The sequence below is a fragment of the Brassica rapa genome, chromosome A06 (assembly GCF_000309985.2).
Source record: "Brassica rapa cultivar Chiifu-401-42 chromosome A06, CAAS_Brap_v3.01, whole genome shotgun sequence".
Taxonomy (NCBI): Eukaryota; Viridiplantae; Streptophyta; class Magnoliopsida; order Brassicales; family Brassicaceae; genus Brassica; species Brassica rapa.
The window spans coordinates 27,212,668-27,237,957 of record NC_024800.2 but is presented as its reverse complement, the minus strand read 5'-3'; the positions used below and the strand labels follow the sequence as shown (position 1 = coordinate 27,237,957).

At 34.2% G+C, this 25,290-nt stretch overlaps 5 protein-coding genes across 8 annotated transcripts; 2 read left to right on the top strand and 3 right to left on the bottom strand.

The window, feature by feature from the left end:
* Nucleotides 1–64: 64 nt before the first annotated feature.
* Nucleotides 65–1,916, bottom strand: LOC103827663 (50S ribosomal protein L19-2, chloroplastic). The gene is made up of 5 exons (XM_009103194.3): nucleotides 1,679–1,916; nucleotides 1,286–1,585; nucleotides 1,088–1,174; nucleotides 864–997; nucleotides 65–372 (listed from the first exon to the last, which is right to left on the bottom strand). Exons 1-5 carry the CDS (start codon nucleotides 1,706–1,708, stop codon nucleotides 264–266), a joined length of 660 nt encoding a protein of 219 aa, XP_009101442.1. The 5' UTR covers nucleotides 1,709–1,916; the 3' UTR covers nucleotides 65–263.
* Nucleotides 1,917–3,448: 1,532 nt separating this feature from the next.
* Nucleotides 3,449–5,700, top strand: LOC103827662 (ras-related protein RABD2b). 2 transcript variants are annotated; one of them, XM_033272432.1, is made up of 9 exons: nucleotides 3,449–3,625; nucleotides 3,658–3,709; nucleotides 4,150–4,222; nucleotides 4,528–4,575; nucleotides 4,663–4,710; nucleotides 4,796–4,867; nucleotides 4,952–5,107; nucleotides 5,195–5,298; nucleotides 5,388–5,700. In XM_033272432.1, the coding sequence occupies exons 2-9, from the start codon at nucleotides 3,696–3,698 to the stop codon at nucleotides 5,479–5,481; spliced, it is 609 nt and encodes a 202-aa protein (XP_033128323.1). In that variant the 5' UTR covers nucleotides 3,449–3,625; nucleotides 3,658–3,695; the 3' UTR covers nucleotides 5,482–5,700. The 2 variants fall into 2 exon arrangements, with proteins under 2 accessions (XP_033128323.1, XP_009101441.1); XM_009103193.2 differs by having other exon boundaries at nucleotides 3,461–3,709.
* Nucleotides 5,701–5,732: 32 nt separating this feature from the next.
* On the bottom strand, nucleotides 5,733–8,226 carry LOC103827661 (RGG repeats nuclear RNA binding protein C). Of its 2 annotated transcripts, XM_009103192.2 has the most exons (7): nucleotides 7,881–8,221; nucleotides 7,035–7,284; nucleotides 6,883–6,948; nucleotides 6,646–6,778; nucleotides 6,394–6,552; nucleotides 6,247–6,303; nucleotides 5,806–6,169 (listed from the first exon to the last, which is right to left on the bottom strand). In XM_009103192.2, exons 1-7 carry the CDS (start codon nucleotides 8,026–8,028, stop codon nucleotides 5,981–5,983), a joined length of 1,002 nt encoding a protein of 333 aa, XP_009101440.1. In that variant the 5' UTR covers nucleotides 8,029–8,221; the 3' UTR covers nucleotides 5,806–5,980. The 2 variants fall into 2 exon arrangements, with proteins under 2 accessions (XP_033128304.1, XP_009101440.1); XM_033272413.1 differs by lacking the exon at nucleotides 6,247–6,303 and having other exon boundaries at nucleotides 5,733–6,101; nucleotides 6,501–6,552; nucleotides 7,881–8,226.
* A 1,246-nt stretch (nucleotides 8,227–9,472) lies between these two features.
* Nucleotides 9,473–16,258, bottom strand: LOC103827660 (ethylene-responsive transcription factor 2). The gene has a single exon (XM_009103191.3). It carries the CDS (start codon nucleotides 10,199–10,201, stop codon nucleotides 9,545–9,547), a length of 657 nt encoding a protein of 218 aa, XP_009101439.2. The 5' UTR covers nucleotides 10,202–16,258; the 3' UTR covers nucleotides 9,473–9,544.
* An 86-nt stretch (nucleotides 16,259–16,344) lies between these two features.
* Nucleotides 16,345–23,929, top strand: LOC103827659 (ethylene-responsive transcription factor 5). 2 transcript variants are annotated; one of them, XM_033272421.1, is made up of 2 exons: nucleotides 16,345–18,856; nucleotides 20,261–23,929. In XM_033272421.1, exon 2 carries the CDS (start codon nucleotides 20,636–20,638, stop codon nucleotides 21,521–21,523), a length of 888 nt encoding a protein of 295 aa, XP_033128312.1. In that variant the 5' UTR covers nucleotides 16,345–18,856; nucleotides 20,261–20,635; the 3' UTR covers nucleotides 21,524–23,929. The 2 variants fall into 2 exon arrangements, with proteins under 2 accessions (XP_033128312.1, XP_033128313.1); XM_033272422.1 differs by lacking the exon at nucleotides 16,345–18,856 and having other exon boundaries at nucleotides 20,207–20,795; nucleotides 20,853–23,929.
* The last annotated feature ends 1,361 nt before the right edge of the window (nucleotides 23,930–25,290 follow it).

Genomic DNA, 25,290 nt, shown 5'->3' with positions numbered 1-25,290 from the left:
GGAAAGTCAATTGATTCAGTAAGAACTGAATATAAATTTAACTGCTCCACATTCCTACTCAAGGTTAAAACTTCAACAGGGAGCCTCACCAAGCATTTTGATTTACTTTTCTCATATGTCACTGTAATATTATTACATGAAGAGAAACAAAATCCAAAAGACAACCAAACAAACAAACAATTCTTACAAAGAAGAGGGTGGAAACAAGAGTGGCTTAGCTTAGCTACCTTTGGAGGTTGAAGACAGCATAAGACTGGTGGTGCTCATTTAAAAGTAGAGAGACGAGGAAGTTTGTCCCTCAGATAGTAAAGCCTTGCTCTTCTCACTTTCCTGTGACTCACCACTTTTATCTCCTTTATGTTTGGTGAGTATCTGTTCAAATCAAAACACACATCATATACATACTCTTAAACCCCAATTCATTGTAGATTCAGCCTATTATACAGCAAGTGGAGACTAGTATGTTGAGATAACAGCCAGCTCTACAGTGATCAAGACTAAGGTTGATGCACTATTCTGTGGTAGTTGTATATTTTCATACTTGAAGTAGCAAATGTTTTTCAATTTTACATGAAAATAACTGATGCATTTATTATGATACGATTCAGAATCAAAACTCTCCTTATTTTTCAAGTTTAAGGAAGAGCAAGATGACCATATAGAGTTTGCCTTCTAGTCCACACTCTTTGATCACTCCCAAAGCCAAAAAGCTCCAAAACATCCAAATGATCAAAGACTCTTAACTCTAAACAGTCTAACCCCACCTAAAAGCTCCAATATTATTAAAATTCATATTTAACAGTACGCCATGCCCGAGCTAGTGTGTGGATAATCAAGAGAGACAAGGACGAAGAGATACTAACATAGGAAAGACGATCTCAACACCAATGCCTGCAATGATTCTCCGGATACGAATAGTAGTGTGGATGCCTGCGTTTTGCCTAGACATCACTATACCTTTGTAGATCGATAGCCTACGTCTGTTCTCAGGAACTTCCTGTATAAATCAAACCCACCACATCAAAATCAAATCTTGCTGCTTGATACATGATAATGACTTCATGTGATACCAAGAACAAGAACTTACCAGTTTGATCTCCACAATGTCCCCTGTCCTAATCTCTGGAACCGGTCTTACTTTCTCTGAAACCTCAATTGCTTTCTGGTTCAGTATCTACATAAACAAAAAGCCAAATCACCAATTCAGAGAGGTAAGAGCGAGAACAGAAACAAACATATCTCACATGTTCTTACAGAACAACACATTTGATATTTTATAACTTACCCCCATGACATCTCCGAGCTTGGTCCTTGGCTTCCACGGAGTTTTTGCTTCCTCCACCTCAGTGGCTTCTTCTGTTTCAGCAACATCCTCCGTAACTGCTTCTTCAGTGTCTTCACCTTCAGTGCTCTCTTCGGCTTTAGCGATAAACTCCCTTTTCTTCCTGGAATCGATCGCGAAGCCAAAGCTGGAGCCGGAATGACTTAGTGAAACCGTAGAAAATGATATCCGAGAGTTCACTGATGGTGTAAATGACGAAACACCTAGATTCTTACTAGGGATTCTCGGTAACATATGCAGTGCCTGTCGCCACAAAAAGGAATATTAGCACAAGATTAATAAGAATTCAAAGAATCGTGATGTGAAGTGTGCTTGTGAGTCAGAGAAAAGAAGAACCTGAGGAAGAAGACGAGAGCTCGTCGCCATGTTTGCAGAGTAACGAAAGCCTTATCAGCAGCTTCAGCGCTTAAGCTATATTGAAATCTCTTATCCTCGCGTACAATAACTTTAATGGGCCTACACATTGGGCCCGTATTCATTTTAATGGGCCTACACATTAATGCCGACTCCGCAACCAATGCCTGCTCTAATGCTTGTTATCATCTTCCAGTTTCTAGAACTTGAGATGGTCCCATATAACGAGTTTACAAATAAAAATATGTTTACAGTATCATACTCTTAACGTTTTTGATGACAGGTAAAAGTATTAAAACAGATATCATTTTTTATGATTGGTAACTAACCATTTATTACTGTATACATGCGATAGAGAATTACTAATATCAAACTTAGAATCACATGATTACATAATCTGTTATGAGCCTTCCTTGTAGAACTGCTTCAATGTTTATATACTAAATTTTTATTTATTTTCTCTGTCGGCAAACTTAATTATTCGTTCATCTCAGGAAGATATGCACAACGACCACTCAAAGTACGTATCATTTATTATACAACATCGAGTCAAAGAGACAACATCATTTTGATTGGTAGTATCTCTTGCAACTTATGATAAACAATCCGCTTCAATACTCGTCTGTCTTGCAAGTTGCATGAACGTGTGGTGAAGGCTGCGAGATATCCTCAAAGCATGTTATGGTTTGGTGTCAACATTCTTGAGTTTCTGGACGTAGTTTTCGTTGATTGAAAGGCTGTAATATTCATTTGAATATAAATGAAATAATTACAGATGTTTTAGTTTATTCAAGTCGTCTACATGTTCGCGTTATCATTGACTTCCACGACGATGATAAGCTAAATATTAAAATTTATCATATACTGTAATACCAAAAGATAATCAAATGTTCTCATATTTCTATGCCTCTAATTTTTGTAGAACGAAAATACTTTTTTCTTAAGAAGTTCTTCCTCCAAAAAAGCATAATAATCAATATCTTAAAAGTAAGGTTGATCAGATTCGAAACTTTAATCTCCTCCTAAATTTAGTTTTCCTCCCCGAGTGTATAGAATCAAAAAGAAAGGAGAAAAAAAAAGTGACACAGAAGAAAAGATAGAATGATTGATTGATTTGTGCCTCCACGCATCTATGGGGTTGGCTTTGCCAAGTCAGCATTCAAACACCAAAAGCAAACGCATTTACAATTTTCCGAAAGTGTGGGTCCCACTTTTTTATTTCTTATACGTGACTAGACCTGAACGTTTTAATTTGGATCCGAAACCCGAAGCGGAAGCGACCAAAAAATAGCCAACCTCGAATCAAAAATTTACAAGTACTTTTTAGGTTTAATAGATCCGAACCCGAAAAGACCAACTCGAATAGATCCGATCCGGTATAAACCGATATGTACCCGACTTAAGAAGATGTATTATATCTAAAAAAATGATTTTTTATGTTCTATTTTATATATATTATTGTATGATTTAGTTGAAATATCTTTTGTTAATAATATTTGTTATTATTTTGTAACATTTTTTAAGTAACATGAAACTTTAAAATGTAAAATTTAAAGTTTAAAAATGTTTTATTTTAATTATTAATAGTTTTATTTAAGTTATTTTGTAAAATTTTATATATATATGACAAATATCGACTTAGTTTGATGGAGTTGGTTATGCCATGTCTTTTTCAGATCATAAATATTCGAACCCGATCCGGACCTGATATGGACCCAAAAAAATTACGAGTATTTTATAGGTATTTTTAGTTATACACCCGAACCGGGCCTATACGTGACAAAAAGAGAGATCAACTTAATAAGTAAAGCCAAAGAGGACAAAAGGATAAATAAATAAATAACAAAAACATTCACCGTTTAGGTCTCTCTCTCTCTCTCTCTCTCTCTCTTCTTTGTTCCGACGAAGATCGCTGAAAATACTATCGCCATATTATCCCTTTACCGCGAGCTTCTCGTTTGATTCGTTGGGAGATCGATCTACAAACGATACTTTAGCCATGAATCCTGAATAGTAAGACTCTTCTCCTCTCTATGATTTGGATCTATTCACCCGCTTTCTCTTTTCGAATTTTTTTTTTTGATGTCTTTGAATTGTTCCGATTTTATTTGGATCTTTGTTGGCATCTAAGGTTTCTGAGTTGAATCTACTCAATTTTTCCCCTCTTTTTAATTTCGCTTGATCGATTCTCGATTAGGATCTTACATAGATTGGATCTAGGGGAATTTGACTTGGAAAAATTCGATGTTGCAATTCGAGACTGTGTTACCTTTAATCGCATAGAGTTCTCATGGTTTTGATTTTGAACAAATTTAATCGACAGATCTTTCACATTAATTATTTTTTCAATTTCTGAACATTTCGACCGAAACATGGCAAAAGCAATCCTTTAATAGTTTTAAGTCTTAATGAAGTTTATCGTTCTGTCTTAATCCTTTTTGAAAAAATTGCAGTGACTACCTATTCAAGCTTTTGCTTATCGGTGACTCTGGTGTTGGAAAATCTTGCTTGCTTCTAAGGTTTGCTGTAAGTAACTCTTTCTCCAGCTGAATAATTGTTTTAGATTTCTTACTTGCATGTGTTAATTGCCGTTTAATAACAATCTGTGCGTCCTTCAAGTTCAGTTACTTGTCTCTCCAAAATAGTTTACACTATGCTATCATTGTTACTATGAGTGTATTATCTTCGGTAATTGCGTTTTAACATTGAACACGAGTAACAAATCTATGGGTCTTTGAAGTTTAATACTTGTTTAGTTCTCAGGTTACAGTATAGTATCGTTGTTGCTCTTTGTGTGCTTATAGTTTGATGTCTTGAATTTGTGTGTACAGGATGATTCTTACCTGGATAGCTACATCAGTACCATTGGTGTTGACTTTGTAAGTTTACTCTTCCCATCACTTGTTAGTACTCGGAAGACAAAAAAACAAAGGTAGCAGTTTTGACTAATGTTAGATGTGATTCAGAAAATCCGCACAGTTGAACAAGACGGAAAGACAATCAAACTCCAGATTGTAAGTGTTCTTGATAACATATATTCTTTTAAAACTTGGCAAGCGTGTATACTACTATGACTCGTGGCAATGACCGTGTATACAGTGGGACACAGCAGGCCAAGAACGTTTCAGGACCATCACCAGCAGCTACTACAGAGGAGCTCATGGAATCATTGTATGTGCTCTCTCTAACGAAACAATCATCTTTAACAGATCCATCTTCCGGTTCTCCCTCATCATCATTGGCTTTTTTTGGCAGGTCACCTATGACGTCACGGACCAAGAGAGCTTCAACAACGTCAAACAGTGGCTGAATGAAATCGACCGTTACGCCAGTGAGAACGTGAACAAGCTACTGGTTGGGAACAAAAACGATCTCACATCGCAGAAGGTTGTATCCACTGAGACGGCTCAGGTAATTAAACAAACCAAGTGGCCTCTTTTTGCATAAAAACCTTGTTTGAAATGACAATAAGAAGATTGTTTTCTCCTCCTCCTTCAGGCTTTTGCAGATGAACTGGGGATCCCTTTCTTGGAAACAAGTGCTAAAAATGCAACCAATGTTGAAGAAGCTTTCATGGCCATGACTGCTGCTATTAAGACCAGGTTTGAATTAGATTCTACTTTTGTTCCCTGAAAGTTAAACCTTTCACTTCCATACTCTTTAACTGTTTTTTTGTGGTTTGTGTTTGCAGAATGGCTAGCCAACCAGCTGGAGGTGCCAAGCCACCGACGGTCAATATTCGCGGACAGCCAGTGAACCAGCAATCAGGCTGTTGCTCATCTTGATTCTATTAGTCTAAAGAAGTCTCTTTGGATCATAACTCACCATTATAATCATTTGTTTGCATTGCATGTAAGACTTCTCAAATTGACAACTTTCTTTTCCTTTCGTTTTATAGCTTTTCTCTTCTTTTTCTGATGTATTTCGATGTTGAAACCCATAAACTTTACTCTATAGTAAAAGACCCTTTATGCAAATAAAGCAGACGAGCCCTTTTCTGAGTACTCCACTCTTAAAGATAATTCGAAATATAATATTGTAACATTATTTGTGTTGCATTTCCGAGAAAACATTTTTTCTAGAAGGTTGTTATTATGACACTAGTAAAGGAATATAAAACTAACAAGATCAGATAGATGATCCTCTAATATTGTATTTCCATCATAATTTAAAAGCCTTCCAAACTTGTTTTGTGGAGAAAGTGCAACAAAAATGAACTAAGAACAAATATTAAACTAAAGAAAGCGTAGAGATAGATAGAGGCTCAAGGACCAACAGGGGTCTTCACTTGCCCAACGATGGGAACTGAGCACTGTCTCCAATTGCCGGAGCAGGTGCTCCTCCATGCCTTTGGTTTCCTCCATCTCTCTGTCCACGACCACCACCGCGACCTCCTCTTCCACGGTATCCACCTCTGGGGTTGTTGTATCTCTCCCCATCAGCCGGCTTCAAAAACTCGTTAATGCTCAACGACTACAAAACCAGCATAGATTCAGTACAAAAATGTTTAGACACGCATACTGGATGGTGAGAAGAGAAAGAAACAAGACCTTCTTGGTCTTCTCTTCTTTCTCAGCAGCATCTTTGCGTTTGTCCTTATCGGATCCCTGAAACAATAATAAAACAAGAATCAGCTCTTGCTCTATTACTGTGAGCGCAAATTGTAGAGATGAAAGTAGAATAAGTTAGAATCTCACCAGCTTAATGAAGATTTCCTCATTATTGGTCTTCTTGTTAGAGAGCTGTTGCATAGACTCAAACACTTTGGTGTCAACTTTCCTCTCCTCAACCTTTGTGGCCTGCAGAGCTTTCTTCTTCTCCTCCAGAATTTTCTCATACTCTTCAAGCGTCATTTCCTATAACAAACCCACATATCCATTTAAAACTTCGAATTCTTCTCATCTCATATAACATGTTCAAAGCACATTAGTAGCCGAATATGTTTATACCTTGTCTTCAGGTTCTTTCTCCTCTTGCTCAGCCGCAGGAGAGTCTTTCTTTGCATCAGTGGTGTCATCCTCACCACCATCATTCTCAGCAACAGGGCTCTTCTCAACCTCTGTTGTCGGTTCCACGGTTGGTCTGATATTTAGACAAATTATTTTTCAATCTATAGGTACAAGACAGAGCACATACAAATTGCAACTAATAGAAGAAGGAATCAAACTGAAGAGCAAGAGGCTTACGGTGGGATGTCATCTTCAGTGGTACCCCAGTTTCCACGACCACCACCCTCACGTTTCACGTCATTACTAGCAAACATCAAAACAAAATCACAAACAGTAGAAATCAAACATAGCAGTAACCAAAAGTAGAAGACATGAAAAGAAAAGCTTACCTACGACCTGTTCTGCTATGGCGGTCATAGACCCTCTTTGGGCGTTGTTCCACATCACCTGTTCTACCATTGGCAAATCCACCAACTTGACCTCCACGACCACCACTTTCGCGGTATCCACGGAACCCACCATTCCTTTCTCCATCCTTTGGTCCATCCTTTGGATCATAAGGTCTGTTTCCTCCCGGGTTAAATGAACCACGAGGAGGCCCACGACCTCCTGAAGGAGCAATCCTTGACTCCCCCCTCACTACATTTATTAAAGACAAATTAATATCCATTTCATTCTATAACTTTCCAAGAACTCTACGCAAATTTAATTAAAAGAAAACTAGTTGTGGCTTAAGCATCAACTATATAAAAAGCTCCCTCCGTTTCACAATATATGATTATTCCTTAGTGCACGAAGATTAAAAAGTTTATTTTTCTCTAAAAAGTAGTTTAACAATATAATTTAAAAATCATCCAACCAATTACAGATCAATTACAACATCTAATTGGTTACACAGTTTTCAATAAAATTAAAATAACATAAAAATATCAAAACATCATTTATTTTGTAACAACAAAAATCTTTTAAAACATTATTTATTACGAAACCAAGGGAATACTTTTCAGACACAAAGCTCTCTAGTTAAGCTTAGGTCTAATATAATAGGTTATTCAAACATAATAAAACAAAGCTCCCTAGTTAAGCTTAAGAGTAAAACAGTAAAAAAAAAAACACATGAAAAAAGCATACATTTTTTCGACAAGGTTCCAATGAAATGAATCAAGCAAACACTACCCAACATGTCTAAACACTGACACTGTTCAAAAACGTACACAAACCAAATAACATCTTACCAGCTTGAGAAGGAGGAGCCTGCTTGGATTGCAACTTAGCAGGCAACACAGGAGCTGCTTTCTCGACCTTCTTGGGCAAAGCCACAGCGATCTGGCTTGGATCCTCAGCGTCAACTCCTAAGAGATCGAACGGGTTCACAGTCGCCATCTCCAGTAGGTAACGAATCAAATACGAGAAAACTGCTAGCTTGAATGGATTTTTCGAGAGGGAAAAACCTTACTGACTAGACGATTCCATGGATAAAATCTGAACCTAAAGATCGAAGAGTTGATTCGGACAACACTTTGTTGTTTCGGATGTCGAAATGCGAGTGGGTGAACGCTTACGAAATGTAAAACCCTAGGGATGCTAAATACAGAGTTTGGGCCTGGCCTTATTCAATATAAGATGGGTTTGGTTTTATCCCTAACCATGTTTAAGGTTATAATTCTTAAATAGATGGGCTAAAACTATAATCAGTCCAATTATATTTCCCTATCAATAAATGGGTAAAAAGTGGATTGCATCGATTTGTATCATGTAATGGTGTACTGGGCATGAGGAGCCAGAAGTCCAGAACCGTCTTACACAATCTAATAGCCTTGGGCATATATAAAAAAAATGAAACTTATTTTAAATATTTTTTCATTTTATTTTTTTTAATTTAATTAAAGAATTTTAATAACCCACAACAAATAAAAAAATAGGTATGAGTTCCTTTTTTTTTTTGTAACCACTTAAATTTTATTAGATTGTAAAAGGATAATACAAGAAATTAATTAGCCAAACAGGAGGCAAATGAAAATACAAAGCAGAAACATTTTGATGAGTAGCATTTTTAGCAATAGGATCATCCGCCTGATTCTTTTCCCTATTTACAAAATTCCAGTGAGCATTCCGAAAGGAGTTGTAACCAATGACGTATATCGCATAGCAGATTCCCCAAATCCACATGGTCTTTAACTTGATTAATAGTTGTACACAGCTCTTGATTATCTCCTTCAAACCACACTCGTCGGAAGGTATGAGTTCCTTTAAATACGAAAGACAATACACACTAAAAAATTAATGTGAACATTTTATGGGCTTTTTTGTTATAAAGTTACTAGCTATTTACTCTTTAACAAATTATTGTGAGCCTTTTACTAATACTAAAATCACACTAAATAAAATTTTGAATCCAAAGAAGCAAGGACTCCTAGCCATTGCCCTTATGCTATGGTCAAGAGCCGGCACTGGTCAGAACGAATATGCGGCGGTGTTGAAGTTAGTGAAGACAAACTTTGTGGTTGCTCTTTTGGTAGAAACAACAAGAATCAGAATTTTGAGCACCACAGCCCCTGAATAAGAAATTCTTAGTTTTTTTTAGATATATACAAAAATAAAGAGATGAAACTGAACGATTGGGTATGAATCCTCTAGTTTGTGTCTTTTTATGATGAATCGTTCTTGGATAGGTACGATAAGCCTTCTTGTAAATGTATATCATCTCATATTTTCAATATAGTATATGATCTTTTAAAAGCTAATGAGCACGTATTCACATCATCATTCATGCCTGGAGTGAGTATCAGATAATTTACATAAGGAACACTTTACTTCTCTTCCAAACTACAAAACACACATTAAACTAACGATACCAAACCAAGTGGTTGACACGTGTCTCTTATGCACTTCACCTGAACTATGGCACGTTCTCTGTTCTTCTCCTCTGCTTCGGCTTCCCGTTTGCAGAAGAGGACGACGAAGAAGACTTATAAGACCTCTTTGACTTGATCCTCACCGGGTCAGGTTCACCGGAGTTAACTCTCAACGGAAAATTCAACAAAGCGCGGGAACCACGCATCCTGAAAGCAGCTCTATCGTAAGCCAAAGCTGCATCTTCCGCCGTCTCAAACGTCCCTAACCATTCCCTCGCTCCTTTTTTCGCCGGATCACGTATCTCCGCCGCGAATTTCCCCCACGGCCTCTGTCTCACCCCTCTGTAATGCTTTCCCTTCCCCGGCGGCGCCGCCACCGCCTTCGGTTTTTCAACCACCGCTGCGAAAGTATCCAAAGATTCTGTTTTAACCGCCGGAAAATAGTTAAAATCGCTGAGACAGCTCAAGTCCGATGACGGCGACGGCGTTTCAAAGGCGTCGTTGAGGACACTGTAGACTAACATATCCTCGGAGTCGTTCTCTTTCAATGGCAAGTCTCCCCAACTCTGAGTGAAACATGAACTCGGTATTGACTCATTGATTCGTAACTCGTTGTCTCCTCCTAGCAAGTGACGTCGTATTGACTCCAACAAAGCGTAATCGGATTCTGCTGCCGCCGTTATCTCGCCCTCCCCGTACATTATTATTACAGAAGCGAATGAAAGTGGTTTTTTTTTAAAGTAAACGAAAATGTTTTTTTTTAATTTCTTGTTTTTTTTTTTAACTTGATTGTCAAATGTTTAATTTTTTTTCTTATGGAAGACGATGAAAGGGTTTATATAGTAGATAAGGTTCATGAACCCCTCCCCTCAAGTCTTTTTCATGTTTATGCAGTTTTGTATTGTAGTGGGAGATTAAAAAAAGCTGATTAAAATATGAAAGTTGTGGATTTTTCATTGCTACGAACGTTCGTGAATTAAAACACGTGCGTTTATCCACACTATCAAGCTGAAGTGTCAAAATGACGAAATGAGATTTAGGGCCGATTGGTCGTTGCTAGCAACTTGTCCCTTGTTTTGTCGCTCGGTGTTGAATTTGAGTTCCGGGTTTGTTAAGGAACTTGTCCCTAGGTTAGTCTATAGGACCAAGGTCTTATAATCTGTTATTCTTTGTTATATTATATAAATCTTCAACCAAGTAATATTCTTTGTTATGGGAATATGGGATAGAGTTTCAAAAATACAGAACTACTTGATGTTAAAATGGTAAAAGTACAATATTATTTGTTATGGGATAAAGTATCAAAAATACAGAACTACTTGATGTTAAAATTGTAGATGTGTACTTAATTACATGGTCGCCAATAATATATATCTTCATTTACTTGAAATCTAGCTTAGATTTTGTGTTTGGTGGTGAAACAAAAATATATTAAGGTAGGTCATAGCTATTTTGAATGGGACACTTTTAAAATGTCTGCACAAATCGGGATGCATTTCACCTAGACACGAAATAATATCATCTGATCACTTTTTGCCTTTTACTCTTTCGTTTATACTCTTGCTAGCTTTCTTTTTTTTTTTTTTTTTTTTTTTGTCAGCACTCTTGCTAGCTTTCTTAATTTTCAACTTCATTATTTTCAGTTTAGAACAGTTGCACAAACACACACACACACGCAACTTATTCGTTAATTGATGTTTATCGAATTATAAATAATCATTTGGGCTACTCTAGTCGATAAATCTGCAGTGCTGAAATCTTAAGCTCCTAATGATTTTCATGAAAAGCCATTGTTTAATTCATCTTTATGAAAAACAATTTCACCTTTTTGTTTGTTCAAACTTCAAATTGTCTTGGTTTTCATGCAAAGTTCGGTTCAAAAGCCACACTTTAACCCATCTTTATGAAGTTTCTTTTCATATATTTTTTTTTCAAAACTTCAAATAGTCTTATATACTCCTCCTTTCCACCAGTAATTTGGAATTTTGTTGAAATTTTATTTTATTTCCGTCTTTTTCCTTATATTGGCTTGTACTCCAAATTGATATATAGTGGGTCTGTTACGAGTGTCCACTTGCAAAAGAGACCTCCTACATGGAAGCATAGAATTTAAATCTCTCTTACAATATTGTACTATTTTCCGATCGATCTAATGGATCACAATAGTAGTCTTGGTTACCCTGGTTTCTTGGGTTATTATGTATATACGAGCAAGTCCGTTTAAATTTTTAATTGAGTCTTCAACTAATATATGAAAATTGGTATGTAAGTATTTACAATTAACCTCAACGTGTTTATAATACGGATTTTATGTGCAAGAAAATCAATTTAACGTTACTATTATGTCGTCATAATCAAAAAATAGTTGTACTGTCTAAAAATCAAATAAAAACTATACTCCGGATGTGACACCAATTATTTTAGACATCACATATTGTCATTTAATTTACCAAGGATTAATTAATATTTGTGTCGTCTAAGGTTTTCTAATTGATGGTATGTGTGTGTGTGGGGGGGAGGGGGGGGGGGGGGGTGGGGGGGGTTAAGCATTAATATATGGATCCAATCAGATTAAGTTTCGTTTTGTTATAAAATTACTTTGATCAATTCAATATCAAATGCATATAATATATCAATGTAGTTGTTGAACATTCGTTTTCATGTTTGAACTGTGCAGCTGAATCCTCAAACTATCACTTGGACGTTTCACATACATCCACTTGTTTTTTTTTGTTACATCTTATGATTATATTTTTTAATTAAGAACATGATTATATTTTTCATTCCCATCTTCATGTTTCTCTTCAAACATAATATTTGTCTTTGAGATTTAGGTTGAGATAAAAATTCTCATAAGAATATAATTTGTCTTAATGAGAATATAAAATCTATAATTTTATTCGGATTTTTAGTTAGATATAGATATGGATAAAACTTATATTTTGATCTTATCAGTTAGCGACGACATATACGCCATGTATATTTTAATGCGTGAATTATATTTTTCTCATATTACACAATAATTTGTTTATATAACGATATCTAATTTAGGTTTATTTGTCTAACCAATAAAACCATCTCTACCACTTAGAGCAACCCTAACCCCACTCCAAACAGATTCGCAATAATAGTATGTTTGCAAACAAAAGTATAGAGTGCTTTATATTTTATGAGAGAAGAAAACGAATTGAAATATTCCAAAATGATATTTTATGAACAATAAAATAAGAGTGATTTACACTATAGAGCAGTTTATGAGTTTTTATTACACCATAAGACAGTTATTGCTCCTAAGGTAGTTTTTCACAACTACAAGATAACTACGTTCTTTATTGAAACTAGATAGACCCCACAATTTTTCTTTTAATTTTGTTTTCTTTCTCTCTCTCTTAAAGAGAAATAATTTTTAATGGTAGAAAAATTCCAAAAGAAATCTGGAAAACAATAATTTTAATGGCAAAAAAAGATGAAGAGGAAGAAACTGAACGGTAGTCACTTGAATACTTGCCGTAAACGCATATCGTCGTCTTCTACTTTTTCGAAGGCCATGATCTGTTGTAATATTATTTATCATCTCCTCAGACGCGTTAATTCACTTTGTCATCTCTTCCGTTGCGTTGCAACAATGTTTCCAGCGTCGTGACCTTATCTCTCTCGCCGTCACGGCACCGTAGAAGCTCGGGAACATCAATGGCCACTTTTGTTTTTTTTTTTGTATTTTTGGTCCTTAACGTTTGTATAATTTTGTTTTTAACCCTAAACTTATTAATTGTGCATATATCTAACCCTAAACCTATATGTGTACAACTAGTTTATATATATTGGTTCATTTTGGTTGTACACGTGTACATGTTTCAAAATGTACACAAAATCACTCACAAACGTTTTGATTCTTCATTCTAGTACATCATCATAATTGCACGAATGATACTTGGTCTTTTGATTGCTTTAATTTTTTCCTCCAAACTTTCAAAAGTAAACAATTGTCTATTTGATTTAGCAAAAAAAAAAAACTGATTATGTACTACAACCCCAATGCTAATGCAATTGAGAACATATGTGCACATATTTAAATGCATTATAAAATGAATTAAAAGAACAAAAATCAAAAGCTTAAAATTATTAGATATGATTAACACACAAAACCATGTGTACAACTTTAGTTTGACTTTTGTTATGTATATTTGGTATTTTTTAGTAAGCGCCGGTCACCATATGTGTACAACTTCTTTACATATGTTAAAATAACACAAATAAACTAGTAAGATTTTCTAAAATGCATAAATGAAACCGTAAATTTAAAAAGCATTTGGCGTGTACACTATATCATGCACACAACAATTTTATTATCCACATGTACAATGATTCACATTTACATCAATTAACTTGTACAATAATATATGGACACCAAATAATATGTTAAATTTATTTGCAATGATTCATATTTACATCTGATAATCAAGAATACATAACCATGATTGCAATGATGGTCAAAATCACCAATGTGTACACACACATACATGTGAGTTTTTGTAAACAAGTATACACGTGGACAATGAAATATGTATACACATGTACACCCGTAAACATTGTCCACGTGTATACTTGTTTAGAAAAACTCACATGTACACCCGTCATTTGTACACCAAATAGGTTTTAACATACATTTAGTGGTTTGAATATTAAAACGACCAATATTGTCCAATAGCAACTGAAATCGTTTAGCATAAACAAGAGCGATTCATTTGAGATTCATCTAAAAAGTAAGTGATTCAAGATTATGATATTTTAAAAATTTAATGATTTTGAATATCTTGTGGTAGTTCATTTTAATCATTTTAAGTTACATTTTTGGTGTATATATTGCACTTGTGTATTTATTTGCATATCGCAAGGTATAAAATGGAAATTTAGCAGTTTGGAAGTAAATTTAAGGAGCAATCTCACGTTAAAATAATATTGGGGTCAAAACTGAAATGAGACAAAAGTTGAAGGGTTAAACGTGCAAAAATGCCAAAGTAAGCCATTGTTACTCTTGAGCTTTTCGTGCCAGTAAGAGGGGGCACTAAAGAGGAATGAAGTTCACGGCGATGATGAATCACAACGAGAAAAGAGGAGCTGAGACACAATACAGAGGATTGAGCCACACTAAGAATAACGTGACGGATTGGATTCAATTGTCGTGTGACACCACATGGAAAATGAACGCGGCAGCTTGGAAATCGAGTTTGGTTGAGGCTCCCCTGCGGTTTTGAAGCAATAACAGAGTACGGCGATACGAGAAGACATAAATGCCATGATTGAAGCTTGAATCAATCACAATGTTGACGTCGTTGTATACATTATGATTTACCATCATTAGAGATATAGCTTGACATATCTCAAAAGATAGATTGAATAATAAAGATACTGATTATAAACATATTTTTTAAAAAGAAAGTTCTAAAAAAACAACATTCATTTTACAAAAAAAAGTAAAGAACTCGTGAGAAGAAAACGAAGAAGAAGTTACATGGGACCCATTTTCTTTTTTTTGCTAAAAGAAGATGTGATTAAATCCCGTAGAAATCATATGTTAAAGAAATGGGACCTACTTTCTTTTGTTTACAAGCTATTTAGTTAGTTTATGACTAGGAAATAGCTTTGGTTAGGAAAAACTACCCTAGTAGTACAAACTGCCTCATAGTGTAATATTAAACTTGAAACTGTCTTTCAATGTAATATTTTCATAAAATAACCTACCATTTTCGGCAAAAGAGAAGATTAGGAAAGATAAAGCAAAAGGTACACAATACAATGGGAGGAACGATCAGAGGAAAATGAATGATCCGTCAGCAATTCAAAGCTTTGAAATTGACCAAATCCTGTCTTGTTTGACTATGAACGCTGACTTTTCAAACTTGTATTAGTAGCAAACACAAATCTATACGTGCAAACAACCCCGCACGTGCGTTCCCACCGCAAAGTTTGAGTTTTGTCTTCAACGTAAAGAATGATTATTATTTTTATTACTCTTTGTTTTCGCACGTTAGATGATAATTCAAATATTCTCCATAATGAAAGCAAGGGTTGGCACTTCGGTTATTTTATCGATTCGGTTATATTATTATTTTAACTGAAATAAATTATAGTTAATTCAGTTTAGTTCGGTTCGGTTTGATTTGTGTTCGATTTGAATTATATTCGGTTTGGTTTGTATTCGGTTTGGATTATATTCGATTCGGTTTGTATTTGGTTCGGTTTGTATTTGGTTCGTTACAGTTTGGATTTTAGATCAGTTAAATTAGGTTCTTTTTAATTTAATTTTTTAAAAAAAATTATATTTTAAAACATAATTATGTAACATAAACTATGTGAACTAAATTCAATATAAAATTGAAATAAAAACTCTCAAAAAGTCACAAAATATATAAGAATTAAAATAAATGAAAGCAAAATTAAAAAAACCAACATCACTAGTAATGTCTTTTATATTATTATTAAAAATCATGTAATAAATCATCTTTCATGTGATGCTGTGGAGAAAAACTTTTGTTGTTTATAAATTTGTTTTAGGTTTTAGGTTTAGATTTAACATCACGTTTACGTATATAAGAATATTAAAATACATAACTTTTTTTTAAATCAAATATTTTGATGATTACATATTAGGTTAGAATAATATATGTAATGAATAAAAAAATGGAAAATTTGTGGTTTGGTATAAGAATTTCAGTATATTGGTATTACTAATATTTTTAATTTAAATAATTACAAAAACATATCGGTTTAAACTGAACTGAACCATTCGGATTGGAAAAATCTTCAACCGGATGATTTGAAATAGACTTTGGTTCGGTTTGAATCAGTTTCAGTTCGGTTGATTCGGTTTGACTTGGTTCGGTTTGATTTTTTTGCCCACCCCTCAATGAAAGGATGAATGATTAGTTCTTTATAATTTCGGTTATCATTTTATAATGCTGAGTAGTTGTCACGTTGACTGAATATTGATTGATAAAACCATATATTCTGGTTCAATTAATCATTTAGAATGATTTATTTCCATTAATATTTTTAATTCTGACCTTGAAGTTTGGTTATATAGATTAATATGGAAAATAATCAATCATTTATGTGACGCTAAACAGATTTGTCCCATGGAAACAAATAAAACTTTGTGTGGTGGCTTTACCAGATATAGAGCAAGTGAGAAACACGCATCAACGGAGGCCACATTGATTTACGAAAACGACACGCAGGTCATGGGGCTTGATTAGGATGCTAACGCAGCTTTGTTCCCACACAATCGTTACCACAATCATTACGACCGGACGCAGTCGTCAGTCGTCACAAACAAAACATCAGTACATCACGCCTGGACGTGGTTGATTAGTCTTGAACTCTTGATTACGAGTTTAAGTGCATGCATTAGTATTTTTATATTCTTAGTTCAAATTAACTTTGAGGGGGGAAATGTTTTACACCATGTTATCGGACTTTTAGCTATAGTAAACTAGTGATTTTTTTAATGCAGTTTTAGCTCTGAAAGTGACAACTAAAACGATCAGAATTACATCTTAGAAACTGATAAAAATTTGTAAAAAATACTCCATATGTTTTTATTATATAGTTTTTAGTATTTTATTGTATTTGAAAATATCAAATATTATATTTTAAGTTTTGTTATATAAAATGATTTTTAAATAAGGTAGAGCATTTCCAACTTATTTTTAAATAAGTACATTAAGATGCTTTTAGTACTTTTATTCCGATTTTCCTGTAAAAAATATGGCTTGCAAAGACATAGCTTATAGACACTCGTTGATTCATTCTTTAAAATTCAAATCAATCAATGGACAGCATATCTTTTTCACCTGTTGTGTAGTTTTCTACTATAAAAAGTGTATAAATTAGTAGAAAATTCGATCGCAGTAGTTAGTGCAGCGCATGCAGATCCTATAAATACGAAATTAAACATAATTTAATGTTTCTATTAAATTTTGTGATAAAAGGCCGCATGCATTGACTTGACTCTTTCAGTCTTGTCCTGCTTACTAAACCCTCAACTGCATCAAGCCAACCATAACTGCTAACTTTACGAGTTTGCATTTGGTTAGACGTTGATGATTTACCATCATTTGAGTTGCGTTTGTTACCAGTAAAACTTTTTCTAGAAGGATAATACAATGTTGGCTACACGTACGTAAATACAATATACTTTTTGATGCGAAATTAGACAGTTGATGATGTTATAATTAATTATTTTTGTTTTAATATTGTATGAAAATTGTGTGCGTGGGTTGTATGTTTGTCAACTGAAATTGTTTATTGTTGGAATTTTCTGCATAAATTATAAAGATTAACATAAAATAACATATATAAAAATCCATTCACCATCAGTTAGCTTTAAGTTGACAATCCAAAATATTTACGTTTACATATTTGTGTTTGCGATGTAAGTTTTCTTGTTATATTTATTTCGATTGACAGTGGACTTTTTTAACAAACCTTTTCATTTTGTTTTGGCAGTTGTTAATTTTTGTATAACACTTTAATTTGAATAGAGCGTGAATAGCCAACTTTGAATAAAACGTGATTACAAACAATATATGGAAGAGGGACAACCAAAATATTTGTGTAGTGCTGTATAAAGTTTATAGCTAAGAAAAAGAAGAAGACGAGGCATAACTACGGACGTGAAATGAAGATGGAGAGGTTACAAGGAATCATGAAAAATGAAGTTGATGCTATAATTGTTTCGACAAAGTTTTAATGGAACACGGATCCGATGGTGGAGAGAATCATATTTGAAAGGAACCATTTGCAACTTTTTTTTCTTGTTAATTGTGTGTGAATGTATTTTTCTTTTCTTTTTTACCAATTCTGCTTTGATATTAGGTAGAAGTTTATTTATTTTTATAGAATGTCATCGTTTGTAACCCAGTCTGAAAGGAATTGTTAGTAACGTTTGGAAGAAGTAAACCGAATCCGGATAGTAATAACACATTCACACTTCAACAAAATGGTGATGTGTGGATTGCGTGAGCAACATATGCACATGATTTAAGATAAAATTTTCCTTAGTCATTTGTATTTCATATAGTGGGTTTCTACTTATTTACAAATTGACTTGGTTCAGCCGATTAAAATGAATATGAATGAATGAAGTTACTCATCAGCATAGTTTCAAAAAAAAAAAAAAAAGTTACTCATCAGATTCGTAACACAAATCAGTGTTTTCCTCCGGATAGATTTTAATCTCTAAATATATCGATCACTGTATACACTAATACACATTTGTGTTAGACCACCTCCAATGAAAATTCATATACATAATACATATCTTAAGAGTTCTAATGGGAAGAACCCCATTGGAGGTGTTCTTAGAGCATCTCCAATGTATTACTCCATATTTTACTCCAAAATGATGCAACACCAAAATAGAATAAGGTTTTACTCCAATGTATTACTCCATTTTCTACTCCAAAAATAATATATTTTATTAATAATTGTTAATAATACTTTATATTTATAAAAAAATTACTAATTAACCCCAACTATTTTATTTTTACAAAAATTCCTTAAAATTTTTATTTAAATTAAACAGTTATTATTAAAAAGTACAAGAAATCATTAAAAATAAAATAAAAGATAATATATAAGTTGGTTTAATAGTGGCATTAGAATATTTTTCTCACAATTATCAACTAATGCATTTCGTAATGAAACATAAGCTTATTTATCTTTGATATTCCTAAATCGAACAAGAAAATTTTGAAATCAGACATTTTCATCTTATGTAATTTTGATATATGGAGGTGTAGCTTCTCTTCTAAGTTCAGTTGGTGCATCAAATTCACGCTCATCCTTAATTATTATGTTATGTAAAATTATACATGTAGTCATGATGTCATGTAGTAGATTTTTTTCCAAAACCGAACAGGTCCTTTCACAATAGCAAAACACAACTATAGATCTTTTTATGTTATCTTTATTTTATATTATTATTTTTTTATTATGGTATATATTTTTATGTAAAATTATTAAATTAATGGAATATCTTGTTTATGTATATTCTTGTATCATTTTAAAATATTATTTAAGTAAGAAATAAAAACATTAAAAATTTAAAGGACCAATTCACAAATAAAAAAAGTTCAACACCAAAATGGAGTAATGAGTAAGATTACTCCATAAATGGAGTAACCCTAGTCATTATTCCATTTTGGAGTTGAAAATGGAGTGGGGTTGGAGAAGATTTTATTCTAAAATAATGTTTGGAGTAGAAAATGGAGTAGGGTTGGAGATACCCTTAGGGGGTGTTAGTAGGGATGAGATTTATAATGAGTCTTAGAATTTCTAAGTCTAGTGTTATTGGTTTATAGATTCTCATATTCTCATTAAAATCTAGTGTTATTGGTTTGATGATTCTATAACTCTATACAAAATCATTTGTTATTTAAAAAGTTTAGATTTTAATGATTCTACAAATCTATAAAAGTAAGTGTTATTAGGAGTTGAATTCTTATCATTTTAACTCACAAATTAAGATTTTGAGAATACTACATGTTTACCTTGAATTCTTAGAATCATTACATTACTTTATTTTCATAGATTTTCACAATATACAAAATTCTCTACATCTCTTTCCAAATTTAACAAATCTCCCAACTTTTAAAATCAACAAACTCTATATAAATCTAAGTCCCACTAACCCCCCCTTAGTCCCGAAAAACTTCCAAATATTTCAGATAACGTCGAAAATTATAGGCACGGGTCAGTTGCAAAATAGAACGGTCACGATGTCGACAAGCTGAATCCGCTATCCAATCCAACGGCTCAAAGTCCACGAAACACGCGACCAAGTGGTACTCCCTTTTACACCTGATTTATATTAGTTTAATGATAAACAACAAGAGGATGGTTCGTTGGCCCTTCATGTTTTTAATTAAATTCAAATTTATTCACAACCACCATTGAAAAAGTCTCCTGCAAGGAAAGGATGGTTCTCGTGTATAGTATATATACATGTTTCCACTCTCTTCTCTACTCAAACCATCCCGTCATCGACCAAATCACCTTCTTCTTCTCTCTCTATTTCCTTTGTTCTCGCGAATTTAAACCTCACAAGAAGTTCAAAATACATTTAAACATAAATGGCCAATCCTAGTGAAGTATCTTCTGCACTTTGGTTCATCGAGAAGCATCTTCTTGACGTGGTTTCTCCAGTGGCTAAAGATTGTTGGATGGTACACGAATCAGCAGCAAATGAATCTAGCTCTGATTCTTCTCCTATGATCTTCGGACCATCCTCAGAGATCAAACCTGAAATCATCGATCTCTCGACGCCGAGATTCATGGATTTGATTTCGACTCCATTTGAATTCGACACGGCCGTTTGTTCTGTTTCTGATTTCGATTTTAAACCAACTTTTCAAACCGGAAATCAATTTGAACCGGAATTCAAAACTCAAACCCCGTGTGCCTCAGACGATTCCCATTCAAACCGTAAACCGCCACTGAAGATCTCCGTACCAACCAAAACCGAATGGATTCAATTCAATCCGCAACCGGAAGTTACCAAACCGGTTCAACCGGACGCGGAAGAGCAAAGGCATTACAGAGGAGTGAGACAAAGGCCCTGGGGGAAATTCGCGTCGGAGATTCGAGACCCGAACAAACGCGGATCTCGCATTTGGCTCGGGACGTTTGATACCGCGATTGAAGCGGCTAGAGCTTACGACGAAGCGGCGTTTAGGCTTCGAGGATCGAAAGCCATTCTGAATTTCCCGCTCGAGGTCGGGAAGTGGAAGTCACGCTCCGACGCCGACGGTGAGAAGAAACGGAAGAGAGAGGAAAACGACGACGAGGATGTGGCGGTGGTAGAGAAAGCGTTGAAGACGGAACAAAGCGTTGACGGGAAAGAGGCTTTTAACTTGACGGAGTTCTGCGAATGGGACGTAACGGGGTTACTTAACTTTCCGCTTTTGTCGCCGTTATCTCCTCATCCATCGTTTGGGTATTCGCAGTTGACCGTTGTTTGAGTTCTTTTTTACTGTGTGCATGCCAACGTGGACTTATGATACACGTAGGTGCATGAGTTTAAAAAGCATATACGTCAGTTTGACAAAAAAAAAAACGTCAATACATGTGTTCATGTCTTTGGCTTATTTATATTTGTTCATTCTTTTTCACACTACATTAATACGATGTTATACCAAATTTACAAGTTTGCGTTATTTTATACTCCACTAGAAGAACTCAGAATAATTGAACCTACGAGGCACTATAATATCATTTAATGCCATTCACATTGAGGAGCATGGTTAGAAATTAGAACCTACTAAAGTAATTAGAATTCAAAGTTGTAAATTTGACCGGCGTATGTTGATTTGTAGACATAATAAATGCATGACCATGATTCTGTCCGAACAATTAACAAATAAATTGTTTTGATGAGTCGATTCAGTTTCTTGTGGGATACTGACATACTGTAATGGTAAGCTAGTCAGAACGTTGCAGTTGCATGTGCGAGACCTCTGCGTTATAAGTAAAAATTTATATAAAATATAAGTAAAAATAATAAAAAATAGAAATAAAATATTATTTTTTAAATGTGAGATTTTGTATTAACAATTGATTTTAGTAAATTATGATTGATTATAGTCAAAATATTAGTGATAGATTAACAAATATTGCTTACAACTAACTTCATAAAAATTATCTTTAATAATTATTAATAGAGTTAAATTAGTATACAAAATTTGGATAATATTTTCTTTTTATATATATATATACTTATATATGATATATGGAAAAAATGAAAATATGTTGGTCAAGGTTTGCTTAGGGCATCTAAACGTAGTGCTACATAGACGACATGCGTTCATATTTGTTCATTCTTTTTTTTTTAACTTCGATTGTTCATTCTTTTTCATACTACAATAATACGAAGTTATTTCATTCAATGAAGACCAAAGAATCGAGTTTTGCGTTATTTGTACAAATGAATATCCCATGATTCCCATCATTTAGTGCCATTCCGGTTGAAGAACTAACCAACTAAAAATAATTACAATTCAAGCCTCCAATTTTGACCGAGGTATGAAGATTTTGTAGACACATAAATGAACGACCCTGATTCTGTCGGAACAATTCGCAGACAACTAATTTGATGATTGGGATAAAAATAATGGAAAAGCAGGTCAAAACGACCATGGCGATGGCATGTGCGTAGAAACCTTACATGGCGAAAGTGAAAGCCATTTATCCTGAAGAATACTTCTTCCACGGCCATATATCTATGGCCGTTTAGTACTATTTTAGATATGAACAGGGCGAATCTAGAACAAAATTCAATTGGGTGCATTGTTGTTATAAAACTATAAAAGTGACACAATGAAGAATTGAGCTAAGTTGATTATGGGTGCACAACCCATTTTTTACCATCTCATCCAGCTAAGTTTTTAATAATTCTATACACAAAAGATTACATATTAATAAAACTATGGGTGCACGTGCCCACATTCCCATTAACCTGTCTACGCCCCTCATATGAATCTATTAACGATGAACTTCATCTCCTTCCCTTTTCCCTGTTTTTGTTCCTATAATCAACCCATGAATGTTGGTGGGTCTACTCATAGGCATTAGTACGCTCTCTTTAATGGGCCTTGGGTTATTCATACATTTATATAAAGTTTGAATGATGCGCTCATATTGTTTCTTTTATAAATTGTAGAAGTGCTACTAAATATAGGTTTCAAACCAACCTATCTTAATAGTATATTTAATTTAATCAGGTTGTTAGTTGAATGTTTGAAACCCAATTCTTTTTTGGTTCAAATTCATCAATTAACAAAAGGAGTATTTACATGAGTGGGATTAAATAATGGATGCTACTACAATGTTTGCCGGATAACACGGGAGATTTAAATTGGTAAAATAGAGCATGGATCGCTATAAACATTTTCAAAAGTAAAAATATATGTTTTTCATGAACTCCAGAGATTTGTATATGTTTTGGCTTGGGAATTTTGTATATATTGGGATCCACATGAACATTTTGCTCGAGTTGTTGACAAACGACAATTAAGCTTTACTCAGTTTTTAGTGGTTTGTTAGTTTGATTTGTACTTACTACTCATAAGTAAAATAGTCTCTTTTACTCTTTTATATAACCAACAATATGTTATGTTTGCAATAAAATAACATTAGTATCAGGCCCTGTTCGAAAACGCGCCCGCCTGGCCGAGAACTCGTCCGATTAAAGGGTCATCGGAAGGTCACCGTGGCGTAGAGGTGAAATCGGTGGGTTTAGGCGGCGAATTGAAAACTCAGGCAAAAGATCGAAATTTTGGGTGATAAATCATAGTTTATGTTATAGATCTATCATACTCCTATAAAACCCACAAGAATCGCTTGCAAAATCTCTAAAATCGTGAAAAAAATTGAAGAACGCGACATTGAAGCTCTGTAAATCGCAGAAGCAAAGGTTGAAGATAAGGGTAAAAATGTCATTTCGTATTCATTAAACAAAAATCGTAAAAACTAAGAATAAATGCGCTTACACTGGTTGCTTTAAAGTGAAAGAAGGAAAACAGACCACTAGACCACGTGATATTGTTGGTACATCTTCACATATTTATACTATATATTTACTATATAATTAAAATATATAAAAAACTAGGCCCCGCGTATACCCCGTTTAATCCCCGATTTTTTGTTAACTCGCTAGGCCCGGAACCGCCGCCCGACTAACGCCTAGCGTAGTTCGGAACAGGGGTATCAGGTGATGGTGGTATAGTAACAGGCAAAAGCTTCGACCTGAGCAAAAGTTTGAGTTTGAAGACATCTCACTACACTTAATCATATAAAGATATATACCTATTTTCGATAACTAGTTTAGGCTTTTTATAGGTCTGTAGGTTCGGAATACCTAAGTTAATAAAAAAAAATATAATAACATGAGTTTCTTAAGTCAACAAAATAAATGAAGTTTGTGGATTTGCTTCGGCCACTAATTCGATTACATATTAAATCCAGTAATGTTATATAGGCAGTATATTAATAATAACAATCAGGTAAGCATGATGCGTCATCCTACTAATGTCCATGTAGATTTCACCTTTATAAAACCCGACCGCGAATCATGCGTTTTTGCATCATTATCCAAACATACTAAAATTGTAATGGAAGGAGACAAAATGTTATCATGAACGTGAATCATCAAGCATATCAGGTTACCTAATTATCCTACGTGGAGTCGTGGAGATTACCTAATCTTCCATGGTTTTCAATTATTGCATTTCATTTTTGCAAACGTCATCATTTTGACATTTTCCATAATAAATATTCTTTCAAATCCTAGTAACGCAAACCTAAAAAGCCTTAATTATCATTGTTTTGTTCCACCGCTATCTCAGTGTTGTTTACATGCATTTTTATGGTAAAAACTAATTAGTAAGTCTTTATATATACCTATAAAATTTATAAAATCTCTGTATACATCAATTAATCGAGGAAAGTGTTATCCGATGTCAAAGGAAGTGTATACACTGGATAACGAGTTTTCAAAATCTTATTCGAGGCACAAAAATACAAATTCGAAATCCAAGCGAAGTAAAACACATTTCACTAAATTTTTTAAAAATTATTATTACGGAAAGGCCAAGGGAGCTAACACATGGCCACGTAGCTTCCGCATCAACCAGCTGCTTTATTATCCCACTCTACGCGATTACTGCGTGAGATACACACGCCGATTAATCAACGCACGAGATTGCAAGAAGCTTGATGAAGGCTAGAGGGA

What these genes read in the sequence shown, in the direction of transcription:
- LOC103827662 (XM_033272432.1), top strand. An exon ending in GTACCATTGGTGTTGACTTT is followed by an intron (nt 4,576 to 4,662) that starts GTAAGTTTACTC and finishes GATGTGATTCAG; the next exon opens with AAAATCCGCACAGTTGAACA. An exon ending in TATCCACTGAGACGGCTCAG is followed by an intron (nt 5,108 to 5,194) that starts GTAATTAAACAA and finishes CTCCTCCTTCAG; the next exon opens with GCTTTTGCAGATGAACTGGG.
- LOC103827663 (XM_009103194.3), bottom strand. Translation starts at nt 1,708, where the DNA reads ATGGCGACGAGCTCTCGTCTTCTTCCTCAG. An exon ending in GCTCTCGTCTTCTTCCTCAG is followed by an intron (nt 1,586 to 1,678) that starts GTTCTTCTTTTC and finishes TTGTGGCGACAG; the next exon opens with GCACTGCATATGTTACCGAG. An exon ending in AGCTCGGAGATGTCATGGGG is followed by an intron (nt 1,175 to 1,285) that starts GTAAGTTATAAA and finishes TTGTTTATGTAG; the next exon opens with ATACTGAACCAGAAAGCAAT.
- LOC103827660 (XM_009103191.3), bottom strand. Translation starts at nt 10,201, where the DNA reads ATGTACGGGGAGGGCGAGATAACGGCGGCAGCAGAATCCGATTACGCT.
- LOC103827661 (XM_009103192.2), bottom strand. Translation starts at nt 8,028, where the DNA reads ATGGCGACTGTGAACCCGTTCGATCTCTTAGGAGTTGACGCTGAGGAT. An exon ending in CATAGCAGAACAGGTCGTAG is followed by an intron (nt 6,949 to 7,034) that starts GTAAGCTTTTCT and finishes GATGTTTGCTAG; the next exon opens with TAATGACGTGAAACGTGAGG. An exon ending in AGGAAATCTTCATTAAGCTG is followed by an intron (nt 6,304 to 6,393) that starts GTGAGATTCTAA and finishes TTATTGTTTCAG; the next exon opens with GGATCCGATAAGGACAAACG.
- LOC103827659 (XM_033272421.1), top strand. Translation starts at nt 20,636, where the DNA reads ATGGCCAATCCTAGTGAAGTATCTTCTGCACTTTGGTTCATCGAGAAG.